The sequence below is a fragment of the Gymnogyps californianus genome, chromosome 15 (genome assembly GCF_018139145.2).
Source record: "Gymnogyps californianus isolate 813 chromosome 15, ASM1813914v2, whole genome shotgun sequence".
In the NCBI taxonomy this organism is placed as follows: Eukaryota; Metazoa; Chordata; class Aves; order Accipitriformes; family Cathartidae; genus Gymnogyps; species Gymnogyps californianus.
Genome location: NC_059485.1, coordinates 2,365,365 through 2,385,765, shown reverse-complemented (window position 1 = coordinate 2,385,765; position 20,401 = coordinate 2,365,365). Strand labels below are relative to the sequence as shown.

Here is a 20,401-nt window from a genome sequence, read left to right as displayed (position 1 = left end):
TGGCTGGTGCAAGGTATTTAAAAGACATGTAGACGTGGCACTTAGGGACATGGTTTAGCGGGACTTGGCAGTGTTAAGGTTGGACTCGATGATCTTAAAGGTCTTTTCCAACCTAAATGATTCTGTGAGGTACCCGTGGGGCTCACGGCTTCGTTCTGCGTTGGTGCAGCATCCCGCCCGACGGGGTCCTGCTTGGTGGCACTAACTCCTCGGCGCTATCGCCGTGCAAATAGTAAATACCCACATGCAGCGTGGTGTCAGGTGCTGTTTCAAATTGCCTGGGATCTGGAGGTTTTCTTCTTTATTTCAGACTTGTGAAATGTGGTCAGTGTGTTGTAAGATAACCAGGAGTAATGACGTTACCAGCTGGCACGTAGCCCCCGCTTTGCAGGCAGCCTAACTTTGCAAGTTTATTAAAAAGACAGGGAGATGATTGTGTTGGACAAGGAGCTGAAAGTGGGATGAGAAAGGCTTTTCGCTTCTTCGTGATGGTGTCTTACTGTACTCGCATCTTCGGGATGCTTCAAAGCTGGGATGGTTTAGTACGTTGAGGTGTGGTCCGGTCTTCAAGGTGAATTACAGTGGGTAAACACTTACCTGTCGTTTTTTATCACCAAGCAACTGGAGCTCAGTAAAGAGCTCCGCTCTTCAGTAAGCAGGGGCTGGCAAGACCCTGCCCTGTGTATGGCAGCGGTTTCTCAGGAGATAACAGTGGCTGCCCTTGGAAATATTTTTCTGCTTATTGCCTACCTGTAAGCATGGCCAACTTCTGACAGCATTAATTAGCGCTGAGCTAACAGGTCAGTTTTGATGTTGTATCAAAAAACACGTGGTACCTAGAGATGCTTGAACACCACAGGGAGGAATTAAAGTTGGGAGGGATGGAAGGGAACCAGGCTTGGCATGGAGAACACCAAAGACTGGAAAACATGAAGAGGGCTCTGCAAGTGTTGCTTTTTTTCATTTGCTTCCTGAGCCTTGAACTTATTCTTTACAAAAACTAAAGACTTGTACACGTGAGAGAAAGAGCTATTAAGCTGGAGGCTGGTACAGCAGGTTTGTGGTAGCTGCTGCCTGGAGGCTACTGAACGTTCTAAATGCCTTTATGTGTTCTTGGACTTTGAAGGTATCAGGCAGAATCCTACGCTCAAAAAATGCCCCCCAAATGTAACGGAAAAGTCCTTTGTTAAAACATTTCCATCCTGGTCTTTCTGACAGGCATTGCCTCCAACACAGCCTTAACGCAGCAAAACACCAGGTTTGTTCTTAAATCTGTCCCACCTAGGGCTGATCTGTGGAGCTCGTTTTCAATCATATACTTAAAACTGAGTACCTTGCTGCATTAGAGCCTAAAGATGGGCTGTTCCCTTTCTCTCATTTCCTTCTGCTCAAGCAACGCTACCAGGAGGTAGCCAGAGGTGCGAGGTCTGACTGCAATGCCCTGCAGGAAGGAAGTGGTTAGAAACGCGATTTTGGGGATGTGAGCCCTGCTCTCCAAAGCGCTGCTAAATGATTTCTTTCCTTTCCTTGTTTTCCATTTAATTTGTCCGTATCGTTCACCTCTTGAACTCTGCTTAATATTTGCCCCCAAAATACTCCTTGCAAGACGTTTGTAGCTGATGTCCAAACGAGAGGAGGGTCTTCCAGGTCTGCTGGAGTCTCGTGGGGTTGTCCCATGCACATACCCTCTGGCTCCTTTTCCTTCTGGTCCCTCGCACGTCCTCTCCTCATCCGAAGAGAGGACAGTTGGGGTACGTCCGAGATGCACTAGCCTCTGCTTGTCTGCGAGCAGGGGATGGGGATTTTTCCCCGTGCTTTGATCTGTGGTATGGCAGCATAATCTGCTGCAGCTGTGGAGTCCAGGCCAGTTCAATATACACACAGGAATCTTGAAAATGGATTGGGAATTGTTAGCAGACTGAGAGAAATCCAGTAAATGTGAAACTCCAGCAGATGTGGGGATCCCCATTTGCTCCCCTCCTCCTTTTGTCCTCCTGTGCTGACTTGGACCCAGATACCGTTTCTCAAACTAAGTTTGCGTCTTCAAGAGAACAGGAGCTGTCTTCCAAAAATGTCAGCAGGAGCCAAATAATTAGGGGAGAGTGTGTAAAAACAGAGTCCGTCGGAGCAGTAAGGTATGTCAGAGCTCGTCCTGGGTGTGTCCATACCCAGGGATCCACAGCTCTTCACGGCAGGATTATTTAGCAAGCCACCATGGCTCGTTCGCCTTTCGCGATCCTCCTCAGCAGAGATGAAGCTCCAGAGCACGTAGATTTTCCTGCACCACATGCTCTTGTTTCTTGGTCCAACTTCATTTGAAAACTGGAAAACTCACACGCCAGTGTGGGAGTCGAAGTGGACTTGAAGACAGCAGCACGGTAAAGAAGACTTGAAACGCCCCCTAATTATGAGAGTGGGAGTTTTCTGTGCTGAAAAACAGATTTGATATTAAGAGCTTTAAGTGACTTCCCTGTTTAAAAGCTTTATAGTAAACAAAATGTGATTAACTCCCTTAGTGACTCATTGCAGGAAAGATTTTGATTTTCGGTACGGTGCTTTTCTATCATATACTTGTTTTAATTATCCCTGCTGAATAATAGAACTTGATAACAGCCTCAGCAAGGTAGGAGGGAAGGTCATCAAGATAGCTGTCCTTTTTTAATATTTCAGCATTCTTGCACAGAGCCTTTCTTAGTGTCCGTCCTGCCACTGACAGGGCTGCCGGCTGCGGCACATCCTGTGAGATGCTATCAACGTATCCTGTAATTTTAGAAAAGGTTCGAGGGGCAGAGCGAGCTGTGGATGATTCGGGAGGGGGAGATGAAGCCGTGACTGTTGACAGCGAGTCTGTCTTGTCCCTGCCTCCCCTGCTCCAGCCCTCGCAGAGTGATAGAGAAGAGAGTGACGGGATCTGCTGAATAACTCACTAGACAGTAAAACTGCAGAGCAGCCACCAGTACCCACCGCCCTGCTTTCCCATCCCGCAAGTCTTGTATGATATCACTTTGCATCCATCGTGCTTTTATCTGTGCCTTTTGGACCAGCTCTGCTTGGGTTTTTTTGGTGGTGCTGGTGGGGGGTGTCCCTTTCATGATGATGCTGAGATGCAGACCTCCTGGGCCAGGGTATTTCTAGGTCTGAGTTGCTGGTGGGGACCCCTCTCAGCCGTGCGTGCAGCCACCCCCAGCCGTTCCCGTTGCAACTTGTGTAAGATGACAGCATGCACGAGGTTTGAAGGTGCCTCTTTCCTCCGGAGCCTGCTGGGAGGGCCAGTGCTCAGGCTTCAGTGTAGCTCTCGGGGAGTTTTACAGGTCTGAAGGCCAGCAGGGATGTGCAGGGTACCAGCATCCCGCAGGCTGCCCACCCTCCGGAGACGGAGCGTGCCCCACGTTGCTTTGGTACCCTTCCTCATTCCCGTGTTGTACAGAGCTGCGTAAGACGCCACAGAAACCTTTGCTTTATTGCTATCTTCCTTATCAATCACTTCTGTAAAATAATGATTACCCTTTACTGTATCTCCTTCTTCTTCCTTGCTGGTTATGATGGCGTCAGTTTGCTCTGTTGCATCTCTAGCGTTTGCCTCTGTGAGGTGATGCTTTTCCTGCAGCTGATAGTTGATGCTGAGAGCTCGTGGGGCCTGTGCTGTCTATCTGGCGTTTTCTTCGTTGACCACAGGATGGTATTGTGTACAAATGGCCCTGCCAGGGGGGATTTCCATCCTGCTCCGTGAGATGTGCCATGAGGAGTTTAGGCTTTTACTGCCTGAACTCCACCAGGTTCTCCAGGTTTATTCTTGGCTAAAAATTACAGGATGTAAATTGTCTGGATTCACAGATTTTGAAAATGTGTAATAGTTTCTTTTTACTGTCCTCTTCAGTTAGCGTTGGCATGAAAAATATTTCATTTTTTTATGACTAGGAAAAAAAAGGAAAAATAATTTGGAACGGCAGATGGGTGAAATCCGCTTGAACTCAGCAACGTGCCTGATAACAGGTATAATTTAAGGCTGTAAATAGCCCTACTGAAGGCTACTGGGGTCACCCCTGTTCACAAGACATACATGTCTAAACATCATCTGGTATAAGGCTGTCATGGTTTAACCCCAACTGGCAACTCAGCACCATGCAGCCGCTCGCTCACTGCTCCCCCCTCCCAGTGAGATGGGGAGGAGAATCGAAAAAAAGAGGTAAAACTCATGGGTTGAGATACGAATGGTTTAATAACTGAAGTAAAATAAAATACAGTAATAACAATAATAATAAAATATTATTATAATAATAATAGTAATGAAAAGGAATATAACAAAAGAAGAGAGAAATAACACCCAAGAAAAGGCAAGTGATGCACAATGCAGTTGCTCACCACCCGCTGACCGATGCCTGAGCAGCGATCCGCCCCTCCTGGCCAACTCCCCCCAGTTTATATACTGGGCATGACGTTCTATGGTATGGAATATCCCTTTGGCTAGTTGGGGTCAGCTGCCCTGGCCGTGCTCCCTCCCAGCTCCTTGCACACCTGCTTGCTGGCAGAGCATGGGAAGCTGAAAAATCCTTGACTTAGGATAAGCCTACTTAGCAACAACTAAAACATCAGCATGTTATCAACAGTATTCTCACACTAAATCCAAAACACAGCACTGTACCAGCTACTAAGAAGAAAATTAACTCTGTCCCAGCCAAAACCAGGACCAAGAAAGGTGCCTATTTCCTATTAATTTACCTGCCAAATAAGCTTGTAACTATTTTTGTGGATCTTTGTTTGCTTAAGAAAGTCTATGTTGAGTTAAGCTCAAGGTCCAACTAACTTCTTATATTGTCTCTAATAGCAGCCATTAGCAGATGCTTGGGGAGGAATATAAAACATAAAGTGATCTTCTGGGGCAGCTTCTCACAGCTCCTGGCAGTCAAGTCGTTTAGAGACTTTCCGGGGAGGAGGTTGTGTTCAGAAGTTACCCTGAGCCTGTCCTCTGGGAATGTGTCTAATTCCTTTTGAACACATTTGTACTTTTGGCTCCCATAAAGTAAATGATCTGCTGTGTGGAAAAGTACGTCTTTTGTTCGTTTCTAAACCAGCTACTCGATCCTTCCATCAGATTGCCTTTACGTCTTGTATCAGGAGAAATGGTCAATAATCGTTCCCAGTTGACCCCGTCTGTATCAGTCAGGAATTACTAGACTCTGCTCTGTCCTCTCTTTTCCACGCTCAGCAGCCCTGGGCTCTCAGACATCATACAGCCCATATACAGCCTTGGGAACTGGATATTTCTGGATATTTACTTATGAGGTCTGGACAGTTTGGGGGGGTCTGTAACTGGAATTTGGAATTTTTCGTGAGCCCCAAACCTGCTAAACTTTATTTAATGCTGCAAGTGAAAGGTTTTTTTAGCAATTTGGATGAAACCAGTAGGCCAGGATGTGCTGTAGTGCTGGAATCTCCTCCTCCTCTGAGCTCTCAGATTTTAGCACTGAAAGGTCACTGGTGTCTTCTTGAAAACCTTCCCTACTGCAAAGGTAAAGAAGCTTCAGGGTGCTCCTGGTGTAGCCGGGAATGGGTCCTTACAGAAACTGCCTGTACTTTTCTACTAAGGAAGGCAGGAACGTTGTAATTAGGGGCAATGTCAGAGGTAGGCAAATACCTCCTAATTGTATGCAGATGATAGAGCTGGTTCAACCTTTTGACTAGTGAAGCTTTCCTCAATTTGGGATATTGTGATCCTAATCAGGGACCTTTCCGCCATACATCAAAGCCGTCAGGCTGAACCCGCATACCTTCAGGCTGGCACGGCTTGATTGCACGGCTTCCTGCTAGCAGGCTCATCCCTGGCCAGGTGTCCTTCCTGCTGTGGACGACTGATTCCTTTCTACTCTTCATCACTGAGGCAAAGAAATTTAATCCCAATATTACTGCCAGCCCTGGAATGGACCCACTGATTTGGAAATTTCACCCTCTTGTTGCCCTGAAATATCAGTGCACAGCAACCTCTGATACCTGCTTATTTCATTGCCAACCTCTAACCTAAGGTGGAGCAGACCTGTCATTAGCGCATTCATCTGTGTTTAGATCTGTCAGCCTCCTTCCCCTTCTCCTCTTTTGTTTCTCTAATTACTTTGATTGCATCTCTGTATCCAGCTCAGGGCTGGTGAGGCTGCAGGGTCCCCATCCCAGTCTGTGTCACTATATCCTTTTCTGTAGGCAGCAGAGACGGCTTTGCGAGAGGGAGAGAATTGGGTCTGGATTTTAAAATTGTGAACACGGCTGTGTTTAGGTCTGCAGGTAACTTTTCAGTCCGTTACACAGAGATGTCCCAGCGGCAGAGCCTGGTTTTTCCTATTGCTTCTCGATGCTCTGCGCCTCCCTGCCTCCTCCCCAGCGATGCTGGAAGCCGACGCTGGGAGCTCTGGGCTGCTCATAGCTGCTCTGCAGAGGCTCGGGTGTGGGTATGGTGTCTTCCAGCACCCTTTAAGTGATGTGGCATATTCCACAAGGACTTTGGGTCCAATTTTCAGTAAACAGGCAGTGGAAGGAGTCACATTGGAGCTCTCATAGTGTTATGTTCCCTCGGGGACAACGACTGGGCCTGGGGTGCAGATGTGCCGTGGGTCTCCGGGGGGTCGTTCCAGCCTCTGCACTTCCCTGCCATTACAGGCTCTCCCTGTAGTTTAACCAGAGTATTTGGCATCTTGAGATAATACCTTGACGTACAAGATAAAGTAAAATAAAATATTTGTGACAGTATTTTTTTTTCTTTTTTTTCCTTCCCCAGGGGCTGATTAAAATTCGAGGAGATCGCTGCTGGAGAGAGTTAACTTGCATGGATTATCACTACGAGGTGAGCGATCTGCACATTAAAACTGATTCCTCTTGTCTGCTTTACTTTGGTAGAAAAATTTGCTCTAACCTTTTCTCTTCTGCCAGGCAGCTCTCCATGTTTTCTTTCTTTATCATAGCATTCTGTCTCTGGCAACGCAGTCAATGTCCATATGCCAGCTTGGTGATACTATTTTTCCCAACCACGGTCCTAAAAGACCAATTTCTCTCCTTCCCTCCCCTCCCCATCATGGACTGATTCAGGAGCAAACCTGAGCCTCACTGAGAACTCCCTCTGTAAAAATGCTACAGGGGAGGAACAGAACGGAGTTTTCCGTAGCATTGTGCTGAATGCTTTTTGCTTATGCTTCCAAAATGCGGACATATGTAGACAGAAATAGAGCATCTCAGTGGTCTCCAAGATGCACAGCGCTAATCGTTGGCAATTCAGAATTATACGGTTTTATCTTTTTGACATCTGTTTCAGTGATTACATTGCATTCTGATTATAAACTGTGGTTTGTATTCTGGCTCTGAGTGTTGTCTGCTCTTTGATTACAGAGAGAGGAGCTCAGCTTCCCCTCTCTTTTTACCTATATTTTTACATTTGCGTTTTGTATAAACAGTGTTAAAAAAGAAAGAAATTGCTGTTTACAGCGACACTCCACTGGGCCGGTAGCCCTGGTTTAATGAAGGAGACGGTACTGAAGCAATATTCCCTTCTCTAGATTAACATCACAGCCACTGAAAATGGCACACTACATTATAACGCCTCTGCTCTATAATCCACGTCCATCCAAGGAGCGGGTGAGCGTGCCGCATCTGTTAGCACGAGGCCGCAAAGTCTCAGCCTGGTGCAGTTTCTGGTGCTACGCTTGTCCCGTGTTGATAAGACCTGGGTACCTCTTTGTGCCTCAACCCCACAGTTATTTTCAGCCAGCAGATCTGAGCTGTCAGCCCCTGGAGATGTACCTGTGGGGTGACATTCTCAGCGGACCTTCGTCACGTCTGGAAACCATTTCCCCCTTCCAATTAAACCTGGCAGAGCCTGACTTCTCTGACCTGCAGAACGTGTTCCAAGGTGTTGCCTATGAATTACTTTTTACGGGGTAGGCACACTGCGCAGTGGAAACGGGGACGCTCGTACAGGACCTCTGTCTTTCCACCCTTGTGTGAAGAGAATTGCATGCGAGTGCTAGGGACCACATTACCAGTCCTGTTACAGGATTGGGATTCCTCTCCCCAAAATAGGAAAAAAAATCTATCAGTTTCCCAGGCGCTGACGCCTTTATTTTTCGCTCCTGTGACTGAGTTAACTGGTTGCACGTTTTGAAATGGAATTTTGCGGGTCCAGAAAGCTACATCTGCCTTTTCAGCTTTAGTGCTTTTTTTATCATTTACTTTTAATGGGATTTCACCCACTGAATGCAAGGGTGACCTTTTACGAAGGCTGCTGCTCGGTTAGCTCTTGTGGGACCATCGGTATCCTGCTTCATTCCGAGTAAAACTTTGAATGCAAAGACCCTTCAGTGCTGTCGTTCTTAATCCCGAACACAAAGGCGGCTGCAGTAAATTGTCCGTCATTTTTGCCTAGCAGCGCGAGGGCTCTGCTCCGCGTGCTGCCAGGCACCTGGCAGCAGTCTGAGAAAAGCCAGCTCAAAGCGAGCCCCCCAGAATCCCCCGGCCGGCTCCGCTGGTGACCCCAGCCCACAACAGTCAGCCTGCATAATCCCAAATATTTCAAATCAAAACCAGAATCAGTTCTGTAGCCCAGAAGGCTAATTAAGACCAGTCGCGTCATATCCATAACGCAGGATCCCCAGCCTGTGCAAGTAATTGGGAACAGGGGCAGGGGGCAGATCACATTATCAATATCAATTATTTTAATCCGCACAAAAGAAGCTGCAATAAAAGGAAAATGAAAGAGGCCAAACTTTGTCTACCAGCGATAACAGATGAAGGACTGCAATTCACCTGCTCATTTCAACCAGCCAGAGGGAGGAAGAAAAGGGTGAAGCTGAAGATAGCTCTGCGAGGGAGGGAGGGAGCTGGGAATCTGCTCGTAATTAGGATGATAAAACTGGGTATTGGACCAGCTCGTAAGTGGACCTGGGCCAAATGTAGTCTGCTGTGATGTATGTTGGCCACCCCAGCTCTCCTGTTCCAGTCCTGAACTGCAGTCCAAAATCTACATGGGCTTCTGTGCCAAGAGAATTAATGAAAACACATGGCCTCCATCTCTCGCGTGGTGAGCGCGCCCTGGACTATTTATTTGTAGTAGAACCAGCAGCTATGCTGGTGGAAAATAACATTTCCACTTTTGTCAGGAATCGTGTATAAAATAGTAAAATGTTGTTATGGCTTGGGTAATTAAACGGAGCATATTTTTCCTCCCTCTTTCCTTTCTAATGTGCAGGGCCTTAATCCCAGCCTTTATGGAGATCTGTTCCTCAACTGAAGACTCTCTGTTTAGAGGGCTTACAGTCTGTGACGCTGTGTAATTTGGAGAGGGAAATGGCAGAACGCATGGTTTACATAGGAAAGGTATTTTCCTACCAGCCTAACTCTCCTGTGATCCCTGAGGAGTAGATGGGCTCCAGTAAGTGTGGAAGAGAAAGGCAGACACTGATGGAGATGAGAAGACTTGCTACACCACCATACACAGCCTGGCACATGGAAGCTACCTGGAGGCTGGGATGAGGGGTGGGGGTAGAAACACTCGGCAGATTAATTGTGGCTCTGGGTGCCAGGAGTCCCAAACTCTAATCGCAGCTTGGCAAAACACCATGAACAGGGTATTTAACCTCCTTCGGCATTAGTTTCTTTGCTAACGTGGCCAGAGGGTCCAAGGTAGGTGTGTACGTTTGCACCTTGGTGTGCATGCAGGCCGGGGCTCCTGATGCCCCTGGTGCCCCAGAGCTTCATGTGCAGCAGTGTCCACATTAGCATGTGAAAAAGGACATGCCTGGGTGGTAACTGGCAGGTGAAGTCCTGGGGTCTGACGTGCCATGGGCTTTATTTATCGTGTGTTGGGTTTGCCGTCGTTTCGCTGCCAGCTGTGGTTAGATGGCTTTTTTCCCTATAAGAAGTCCCAGTAAAAGGGAGGCTTTTGCTCAGTGGAACCTGTTCCTGATGCAGTTAATGCAGAGGGAAGCTGCTTCTGGGTTTTAGGTCTGTTTGTCATCATGATTATTAAGCATTTATCTACTGTGTACACAATGGTTTACAAATATGCGTGCAGTGGTTTGCAGACTGGAGCTAGATTTCCGCTTCCACTGGAGCGCATGGCAGGGATCCCATGGCGTTCGGCGGCATCCCGCCCGTTGGGCGAGACAGAGCAGCCTCGGTTCCCTGCTTGTGCGAGCGGGGAGACGCGGCTGAGCCTGTCCCCCTGCCCCTCCCTGTCCCTGCCTGCTCCAGAGGGCATCCTTCACCCCCTGCAGAGGGCAAAGCTCCCGCCCATAGCCAGGCTCCCGTATGCACCAGGGAAAAAGTCTGCTACGGAAGGTTTTATGCCACTCGAGGCTGTTTCTGGAGCTCGCACAGCTTGCAGGACATTGCCTGGGCATGGGCTGGAGCCGCTTTCTAACCACTGTTAGTAGGTACCAGGTCTGTGAGCCAGGCATGGGATCGGGGAGCACCAGCTTGCTCCCCAGGGGCCTCTTACCACTCCCTCCTGTGCCAAGCTTTATCTGGCCCGAGCTTTGCTAATTCTGGGTGTGCTGCTTAGCTGGCACAAGCACAATGTCTTAACATGCTCCAAATGGAGAAAATCCTTGTGTGCAAGACCTGTGTTTTAAAATCTCCCCACCAAACCTGCAGCTCTCTGACCCTCGCGCTTACTCTGCAGAGCACCTTGCGGCCATATGTCTTGGCACAGGCCAGGTTTGAGTGGCACAGGCAGGAGATGAGCATTTCTGACCCACAACCAGTCTAAATGGAGCCTATGTTTTTGGATGCTGGTGGTGGTCTTGGCAGAGCAGTTAAGCAGATAATCTTAGGGGTTTAGAAATGGGAAAGTCCTACATGGTCACATCTATCGCGTCTCCCCGTATGCCAGCGTAGAAGTACTCCCTGTGGGATGCAATCCAGTGATGCATTTTTATAATGGCTGCCAAAGTATTGTTGCTTTTTAATTACAGACAGATATCTTGTAAAATTCAGCCACCAACTGGTAGGAACAGCTGCCGAAGCAGCTGCTCGGGCAGGCGAGCCTGTGGAGGGGAGTCCCGCTGGGCGTCCTCCTCCTCTGCCAGCTTTGCACCGAAACTGCGCGGGAGCCGTGAAACACATCCAGGGGGTCCCTCGGGTCCCGGTGGCCTGTCCTCGGCTGGGCCAGTGCTGGGGGAAGCTCAGCAGAGGTGCGAGCCATGGCATGCACCAGGCAAGGAACCTGTGGCCCTTCTGCTTACTACTGGAACAACTCATATTTTTAGTTTTAAGATAATTTTTTTTAAGTGATGTTTTGAAGGGAATGCCTTTTATCCAAGAGTTTCTCAATGATATGCATCCTTTGCTGCAGAAAGCCAGGCTAGGAAGGCGAACTTACTACTGAGACAAAGATGAGGCAGACGGATAAAGGGGAAGGAAAACAAAAACCTGCTCCCGAAGCAACAAAATCTTTGTCAGCGTTGGAAGTAAGACTCAGGATTTGCTTCGCTGCTGTGGAGTTATCTGTAGGTGCTCAGGATGGGTCGGTTGCCACGAAGCAGGAAAGTTTGAAGGACTTTGCTGAACCAGCCTTTGCTTAGTAACTGAGTCACATTTTAGTTCTGAATTTGTCAGTGCTGCTGAGGAAAGCTTTGTTCTTTACGTAAGACGCTGCGCAGCCACAAAGGTCACTTCTTCTGATTTGTACAAATTGTCGCTAATTATTCTGTAACTGTTTTTCTTAAATAGAGGCTGTCACTCAGTGCTCCAGCTTCTGGCGTACAGCAGCTCTCCAGTTCCTGGAGAAGCTCTCCAGAGCACAATGTCTTTTGTACCTAATTATGGGCTTGCTGACTGATAGCTGTGCTGATAAAGATGAGAAGGAAGCTCTAACTGCTCTTTAACTGCCTCTTGATTTCTTTTCTCCCTTCTCTTCACTGTATTAGACCTTGTTAGACTTTTCATCTAGCTTTTTCCAAGCTGTTATGAAACGAAAAGTAAATAATATCTAGCAATTCATTTTGATAAATCAGAAAATGATCTGCTTTCATGATCCCTGATGTCTCAGGATGGGCTTTATTCCAACAGTTTGCATTGCTGGAAGCAAAAATGTTCCTAACAGGGAAGCAGGTACTTAGATCTCATGTTCAAAATTTATGTTTTGAAGTTACAAATTAATATGAGGGAAACAGTGCTTAATTAAACAAGAATATTTAAAAGAAGTAACCATGCAAAGCATTTTTGAGATCTTCTTTTTAATAACATTATGAAATATTTATGTAGCATCCTAAGTTTACAATCATCGGCCCTTTACAGAATTTTCTCCATTCTGAAGACAATAAAGGTGAATCCTGGCAGGACTGATGGTCCCAATAATGAATTAATAAGGCCAACAAAATGTATTCCCGAGCTGTGGCTTCGCTGTGGAACTCCCAGCTCTGGCCTGGCTATGGGAGCTCAGGTTTGACAGGTGGGCTTTCCAAAACTGATGTCTTCTGGGGAAGCACAGATCTTCCCCTTACAACAGCCACCAAAGGGAAACCAAAGAACCCACCTCGGTGCTTCTGGCACAGCGCGGCTGAGCCAGTTGGTTGGCACCTTTCCCCCTTGCTCGTATGAAAGGATCTGATTTTGTTTCATTGAATGCAGAATAATTTGCGTCTCTGCTCCTTCCTTTGTGCAGGGCGTGAACTTGCACGGTTTTGCTGATGGATTTTGCTGGTTCCCCTTGGGACAGGAGGTGCTGGGTCACAGCAGTTGAGTTACCGAGGTCAGGGCTGCTTCCGAGTCCCGGCGCATGTGTTATCAGATGAAGTTTGCTGCAGAATTGGTCGAGGCTTGGAGGAGGGACAAGATGCAGCCTTGACACGGGGAAATTTTACAGATTTTTTTTTCCAAAAGCATTTGAAAAGGGTGTGGAAGTCCAGCAGTCTGTGCTTGCAGGGCCTGGCGTGAGCTCAACGCTGCTGGACACGTGGCTGTGAGCCCAGGGCGACTGCGGCCCTCAGCATCTGGGAGGGTTTTAAGAAGTGACCATGGGATTTGGTAGACATGCCGTGGGTTTCTGGAGTTGCTCACAGCCTGTCGTTACTTGAGACAGTAAAATTCATACTCTGAAAGCTGTGTTTTTATAAAAATGTGAGTGGAGTGAGTTGTGATCCATCTCGGCCCTCACTGGACAACTTGCCCCACAGAAGCCAAAGCTGCTGTTGATGAGGCCTCCAGAAAGAGAGCAAGGCAGAGGAAGAGCAGTTCTGCCCATGGGGGGTTATAAATGCAGTTTGTTTTCATCTCCTGTTGTAAAAGCAAACTGTTCTTTGAGTTAAGGCGACCGATACCGAAAGGAAGAGCACGCTTGTGTTCAGCTTTTTTTTTTTTTTTGTTTTCCATTTGGTCATAAGTTTTGAAAAATGACCTTTTTGGAGGCATAATTGAAAAACCAGTTGTCCTCATTCACACACATCGAAGGGCTGCTTAGTGTGGATTTGAAGCTGAGGATTAGGTGCCTTCTTCTGGTTTTTGGTGATTTGCATGACGTCAGTGCTAGCACTGGAAGAAGGGCCAATTCCTGACCTTGCCTGTGATCAATTAAGTAACAAGATCCATCATAAGGTAAGTGCATGAAGCAATAATATTGGCAGATAAATGTCAACACGAAATCAAAAGCTTATTACGCTGTATCTGGATTTTGTATCAGGCTGCTGCAAGAAGGTCTCTATCTGAGAGAGGTTTTCAGATGAATCCCAGGTGCTCTATATTGGATGCAAGATATCTTTGAGTGCAATTTGCTGGAAATGTTTGTTATTCCCAACTTTGGGCTGGGCTCTGTTGTTCTAATACTAGTTAAATGCGCACATCACTTAACAAGAGAGGGAGCAAATGCTTTTAAAGGCGGAATTTGTGCTCTGCTCGGTAAGACAGGTATTGCTGGGTTTGCACAGGTCGGGTTTACTGGCAGAAGCACAAGCAGACATTCAGTGACTGTATAACTTCCAGCTGAGCGCTTCTCGGAAGGAGGCCCGCTTTTCCAGAGTTCGGGCGCTGGCAGCGGGTTCTGCTGCAGATGATCAGTGCTTCTGAAAATGAGGTCTGAGCCCTCGAAAGCTGCGAAGCAGTAAATTTTCAGAAGTGTAACCGTCCTTGTGGAATTGCAATTTTAGAAGGCATAATGATAAATACTGACATTTATGCCCAGTCATGCTGCTTTTTAAAAAGTGAAAAGGAATACAGGTCTTGTGCAGTCAAAGGATGCTCCAGAAGAACTAGGGTGATTAATAACGTTGGACCTTAAGCAGAACAAAAGCAGGTTTCTCCTACTTGCAGGGACATGGCAGGTGATATTTTATTCCAGGCAGAGCACTGCTTTCCAGAGTCACGCACTCGTGAGAGCGTAGGTTTACTGTCAGCCAGTGTTTGGTCCGGGAGTCTGGCTTGTATTACCCTGAACAGCAAACATGACAGACGAATGGTAAGTGGATTCCTAACGACCTCAAAGTCAGCATCAGTTCAGGTATCGTCTTCGTCGGGACCAGGATCCTGGCAGTGAATTTAGGAGAAGGGGGAGGAGTGTCTGGTCAGAGAACTGTCGAAATAAAAGGTAGAGCTGCAAATCAGCATCATAAAGCAGACCCAGCATCTTTGGCCTGGGCTCAGGAAACCACATACTACTGAAGTAAATTGGACGTAAGCAGGTGCTGAGAGAGAAACTTTCAGAATAGCTTTAAAAGGAAACTAATGGCAGGAATTGGAGGGATGGGATAAGCACGCAGTAAGTGATCCCTCCCAGACGTCAGCTACCGCGGGCGGCAGAGCGCCGGGTTTGCTGCGGGATTTTATTTGTCTCTTCAGTGCGGTTCAAGAACTGCTTTTTGCTGTACGTTTCTTTACCAAAAGTAACTGTATTAAAACAATCAAAAATAAAGTGAGCAACCTTGGTGATTCTCACTTTGGTATAAGCCAAGCAGGTTAGTGGCACCTGCCACTTGGGTCGTCACCCACCGCTTCCCACTGGTTGCCCCAGCTTTCCCCTGATTTCCAGCAATATTAAAACAAAATAGGATAAACTAGCGAAAGTTTAGTGGAAATGCCCCCCAGGGAACTTTCTGTTGTGAGCCTTTTGAGGTTTTTGAGGCGTAGGAAGACATTATCCCTCCCCACTGCCGGGATCAGCAGCAGAACTGTCAGTCACACGCTATAAATGCATTGGGAATATGCCAATACCGTTTTCAGCAGTAATACAATTCCTCTTCCTGGATTCTTTTCTGTTTTTCTTAAGGATTTGTTTTAAGCCTGGTGAAAGCTTCCTGTACAACTATTGGATTTCATCTCTTCGTTACACTCTCCCACTGTTTCAAACTCGTTTACAGACCACCCAGGACCCTCATCGCTTGCCTTAAGTATTCTCCTCTTTTCTCTTCCTCCCCCTCTACCCATTTGGTCTTTTTCAATCCTAATCAGATTAATCCTTACAACCCACTTCGCAGCCACTTAATCAGCTCTCCATGCTCTGACCCTCTACGTGGCTTTTATCCTGCTGGCCAGCTTCTCCAGCGGACAGGAACGATGGAGCCCATCGCTTCCCTCTGCCTACCAGGGGCTGTGGGGAATAATCAACTGCTCATGAAATGTTCAGGACCCAGGAGGTTTGTCAGCTTTGAAGATAACAGAGGCAATGCTCCGATAATTATTTAAATTGTGGATTTATGAGCTAGTTAATGGTGTGTCTTAAGAAATCTGCAAAGAGAAGAAAGATGACAAATTTCAGTGCTATCTGGAAGACAGAAACGAGAGGGGAAAATGGTAGAAGAAAATTTAAGAGCTTTCCAGTCTTTCCAAGTAATATGTCTGTTATCTCTCTTGCTTTATGGACGAGAATTGCTCAGTTGGCCTCCCCGATATGGTGTCAGCAACTCCTCTGTTTCTACCATGGCACCTTGGTCTTCCAGGCTCCACAGCCACATCCACCAGGCAGGACTGACTGGCTGCCTGGCCCAGGACGCTCTGCCGTGATGGGGCAGCCTCGACACCCAGCTTGGGACTCGCTCAGACCTTGCCCAGAGCCCTCACACAGGTGTACCCACCCCTGCATACTCCAAATGGTCAAAACTAGTCTCCGTGGCAATAAGTATACTCATTTTTTATCATCCTTTGTGGCAGGCATGGACATTAAATACTGTCTTTTCTGGTCTCCTACATAACAACATGCCAGCTGCAGTCTAGGGAGAGTTGGTCTTCTCATCCATTCCCACCTTCCGCAGTGTTTGTAGGGGATTAACCATCATTACCGTTCCCTTGCTTCGGAGACCTTTGGGATGGTGCAAACTGTTGGTGTCTGCCAAAATTTAGTGCTCTTCTTTTTCCGTAGTATTTGCTCTCAACGGTCCAGAAGTCTAAGCGAAACTGAAACTTGAACACTGCGATTTCACGTAGTATCAGCTGCAAAATGGTGTATGCAGAGCTCCAACGTACAATTAAATTATCCAAAAACCAGCCTACATCCTTGCCATCTGCTTTTCCAGGGAAAGCAAAATAACTACATGCTTTTAATTGCAGATAGAGTTTAAACAAATAGAGTGTTGGTTTACAAGCTGGTGCTTTCTTCTTTGGAGATCAGATTACATTTTCATCAGATTATGAAAACGTGCTACTGTTTCATCTCTTTCTTTGACTATTAAATGTGTTAAATTGTTTAATGAATTTTCGCATAATAGAGAAGTCTGTCCTAATTTAATAAGTAAAATATTGAATTTGTTGCCTACAAAATAGAAGACAGACAAAAAAGTTCTCCTGAAGAAGCTGCCTTCCCAGCGGTGGGTGTGTTTGCACATCTCTCCTCCTCTGGTCTCTTACTAGGATTTTCTTACGGGAATAACCATAAGAAGCTATTCCAGTTCTCAGGTTAACACTATATTAATTATTGCATGCACCAAAGGTTTCAAGTTCAGCTTGAAGTTTTATTTCCACGGAAATGTTGGTCTGTCCAGGAGAAGGACCAGCCATTGGCAGAATTTCATAAATAGTAGAGCCCTTCCATTTGCTGGTAAAAGTTTGAATTATTTGCGTATCTTCTATTTACATTTAGTTTATGCTGTTTCCATGCAATTCTCTGTGTTTTCAAACTTTCCGTGTTGAACATAGACTTGATTTGAATTGCAGCACACAGGTAATGTCACACCAGTAATCAGGGGGCTGATGGCCCTATACAATTCCCATACACATTTCCCTCCCTACCATAGATGGGGAAGAATTCCACGTATTTCTCCCATGCAGTTTTTTTTCTGTCTTGCAACTATTACAGTGCTCACAGCAAGCCCTTGTAACTCTGTAAAAAGAAGAATACGGCGATAGGATGGTGCACGAATGAGTTAATAGTAAGTCTTCGCTGTGGTGTTTTGCTTCAAAGTCGTGTGCGCCAAACTGACCTTTAATCTTGGAATATAAATCACTTTCCAGTCCTATTATTTGTAAAATCCTACAGGCTTGCAAATGCACAAAAGAAGCCTTTGTCTCTTATTAATTTAATTTATAGGTTAAAGTTTCAAATCAGTGGCAAGCAAAAGCTGATTTACTATTCACTTCAGGAATTGCCGTTCTGGAAAGCACGGCATTTGGTAGACTGCCTAGAAATTGTGATATGTAATTAGGAGCTTCTGTAATTATATATATAATGTAATATAATTTGCTTATCTTTTTTGGTATGTATTATACATAAAAGCTGGGAGGGTAACTCAATGTGGATTAGCTCTTTCGACCCTAAAAACTCGACAGATCAGTAAAACCACTGGTTTTTGTCTTATTCTGTTAACGTTGTGGCAGGATCAATGTTTTCAGGCATTTGAAGTTGCTGCCCTTTTCTTTTACGTATAGAATCATCCCATCATCTCCTGTACAATGCCATTTGGGCTGCAACAAAACCCAGCCACTTCTGTGATGAAATTTAGATAAAAGCAGTACGGCGCTTTTTCCCGCCAGTTTAAAACAAGACAACCACTCCTGTTTTTTTAATTTGAATTAAGCTATGAAATTCCTGTGTGGAGTCAGATGTGGGACACTGGTTTCTTTTCCCAGAGTTAGGAGCGTTCCCGTCTGCAGTTCAGACCCATTTCTTCCCCTTCATGGGTTTTCTAGTTAAGCAATTCTGTCACCAAGTTTTCTAGTCTGTTTCAGAATAACTCGAGACAAAGAAATAAAACTTCTTCATAACCGTGCTGTCATACCACATTCTAGGGTAAAAGCTTTGGCTGCTCAGGGTGCTCACTAGAAGCTTTTACCTCTTGACCAATTTACACGGAAAAGTAGGGATTGTGAATTGTTGCCCTTGCAAGCATTATGGAAACATTTGTATTAAAAATGGCATTTATCTTACTCATATTCATGAATTCACTTATCTGTATTTTCCAAGGATCATATTCTTTCTCTCCCCTTTCAGCCTGGCCGTCTCGATGGCTAAAAGGGGTTTTATTGCTTTAGCATTAATCAAGACATTTGACAGAATTGAACTGGATCCTGTCCAATTAGACTGAGACAATATTGAATTTCAAACTGTCATGTTGGATCCATTTGAATGTAACACAAGCTTGTCGGTCTCTGCAATCAATACATCGGTTTAATAATCCCAGCCCGAGGTGAATGAATGCCCACCTTTCCCCTGCAGCCGCGGACGGTGACTGAAGTCAGTGAGGCTGGGCCTGGGCTGCGTGCTAGGGTTTCCCATCAGCTGCTGAGGGCACGGAACAAAAGCTCTGTGGGACAAGCGGGGAGAAGGTTTTTTCTCTCTTCTTAGAGCCACGTTCAATGAACTCACCTTCCGCAAGGAACCTGCTAACATCTGGAGGTATGCTGCCGGTTCCCCTCTTCCCCCAGGCTCGGCACTCCGAGCCGTTGGCTGCCTTGGTGAGTTGGGACCAGCACCCCTTTTTCACCCGTGTTTCCCCTTAGGAGTATAGATATAAGGAAGAAATGTTTTACTGGTTTTACAATTATTTACACTGAGGGTGGTGAAACACCGGCACAGGTTGCCCAGAGAGGTGGTAGGTGCCCCATCCCTGGAAACATTCAAGGTCAGGTTGGACAGGGCTCTGAGCAACCTGATCGAGTTGAAGACGGCCCTGCTCGTTGCAGGGAGGTTGGACTAGGTGACCTTTAAAGCTCCCTTCCAACCCAAACTATTCCATGATTCTATGATTCTGTTACTGCTTTTTTTAATTGCTGGGTGTCAGGCCATCCCCGCTCACGTGGAGGAGAGCATGGGGAGACATTAACCAGCAGCTGCTGGAGCTGAGCAAATTCTGTTCTGCAAATAATACTATTAAAGAGCATTTATTGAAATATAAAATGTGAGTTGGCTTCAATACCCACTTGTCTAACTGCATCACTTGCCACAAAGAACATGTAGATTTGTTGGTAGCTCAAGGGCCTTGCAACAGTCTTCATCTTGTTTGATAAAATTTCCTGTCATCTGTCTAAGGGGTAGAAATAGTATCCCACGCAGGAGGTGGCCCATGCTCTGTATGAGATGAGTTAGGATTGGTAAGTCCTTAAGGCAATAGTTGCAATTAACAGTTTGCAAGCAGCCCACAATGGAAATCTGCTTGAATGTGTTATCCTCGGCCCCGAGGCAAATAAGTGAAATATTTTAATTCAAGGAGTTAATTGCAATTTTAGCAGCCTTTCAATACCAAGTTTGGCAGATGATGTGAAGCGCTGTCCTGCTCTACTCTCAGCCAAATGACTAGGAACACCAGCACAGATGTTGAAACCAAACATGAGCAAGAACAGGCTGGGAATGTTTCTTGACTTGTTATGTCATTCATTAATGATTTTTTTTAGTATTGCTGCCACACTTTAAGTTGCTGCAAATCATCATAAAGAGTATTTCCAGCAACTACAGAAAGAGAGCCCCCTGAGCAGACAGCATGGTCAGATTCTGAGATCTCTAAGCAGTAGTTGCCAGCTCAGAGTGCCGTCTCCCTTTGCCCTTGCTCACTGGTTCTGTTGGTAAACAGAGCTGATGGACGTTTCACAGCCTGTTCCTCCTTTTGAACATTGAACCTGAACTATCTGAGGGCACAAGGGATTGACAGGAGAGAGCAGGAGCCAAAGAAAACTGCAGTAACCTCTCTGCCAAAAGAAGTGAAAGGATAATGCAGCATGTAGTTATCAAAGGGTAGTTTTCTCAAAGCCGGTCAAACCTGACTTTCCTAATTGAACTTTGGTTTTATTATATAGAGAGCAACTCGCTTTTGTAACTTGCTGAGATTAAAGTTCACATGAGGGTGCCTCTCGGAATTCCTGCACCCCTGGTCTTGTGTGCTGACCTTGGGTTTGGGTGCTGTCGTTAGGGAAACTACTTCTTCCAGCAGTTCTTGTGCCAACCTTGATTCTACCAGAGGATGCTTGGGAAGGTCCTACAGAGATTGTCAAAGAGAGACTGGGGGTGCCAGGG

The 20,401-nt window shown here is 46.2% G+C and overlaps 1 protein-coding gene across 2 annotated transcripts in view; it reads left to right on the top strand.

The window, feature by feature from the left end:
- Positions 1–20,401, top strand: part of LMF1 (lipase maturation factor 1) — a 195,938-nt gene that overhangs the window by 66,787 nt on the left and 108,750 nt on the right. For both annotated transcript variants that reach the window (XM_050906150.1, XM_050906149.1), the window contains exon 3: positions 6,764–6,829. In XM_050906150.1, coding sequence (XP_050762107.1) covers positions 6,764–6,829 — 66 coding nt within the window. The remainder of the gene's footprint in view (positions 1–6,763; positions 6,830–20,401) is intronic.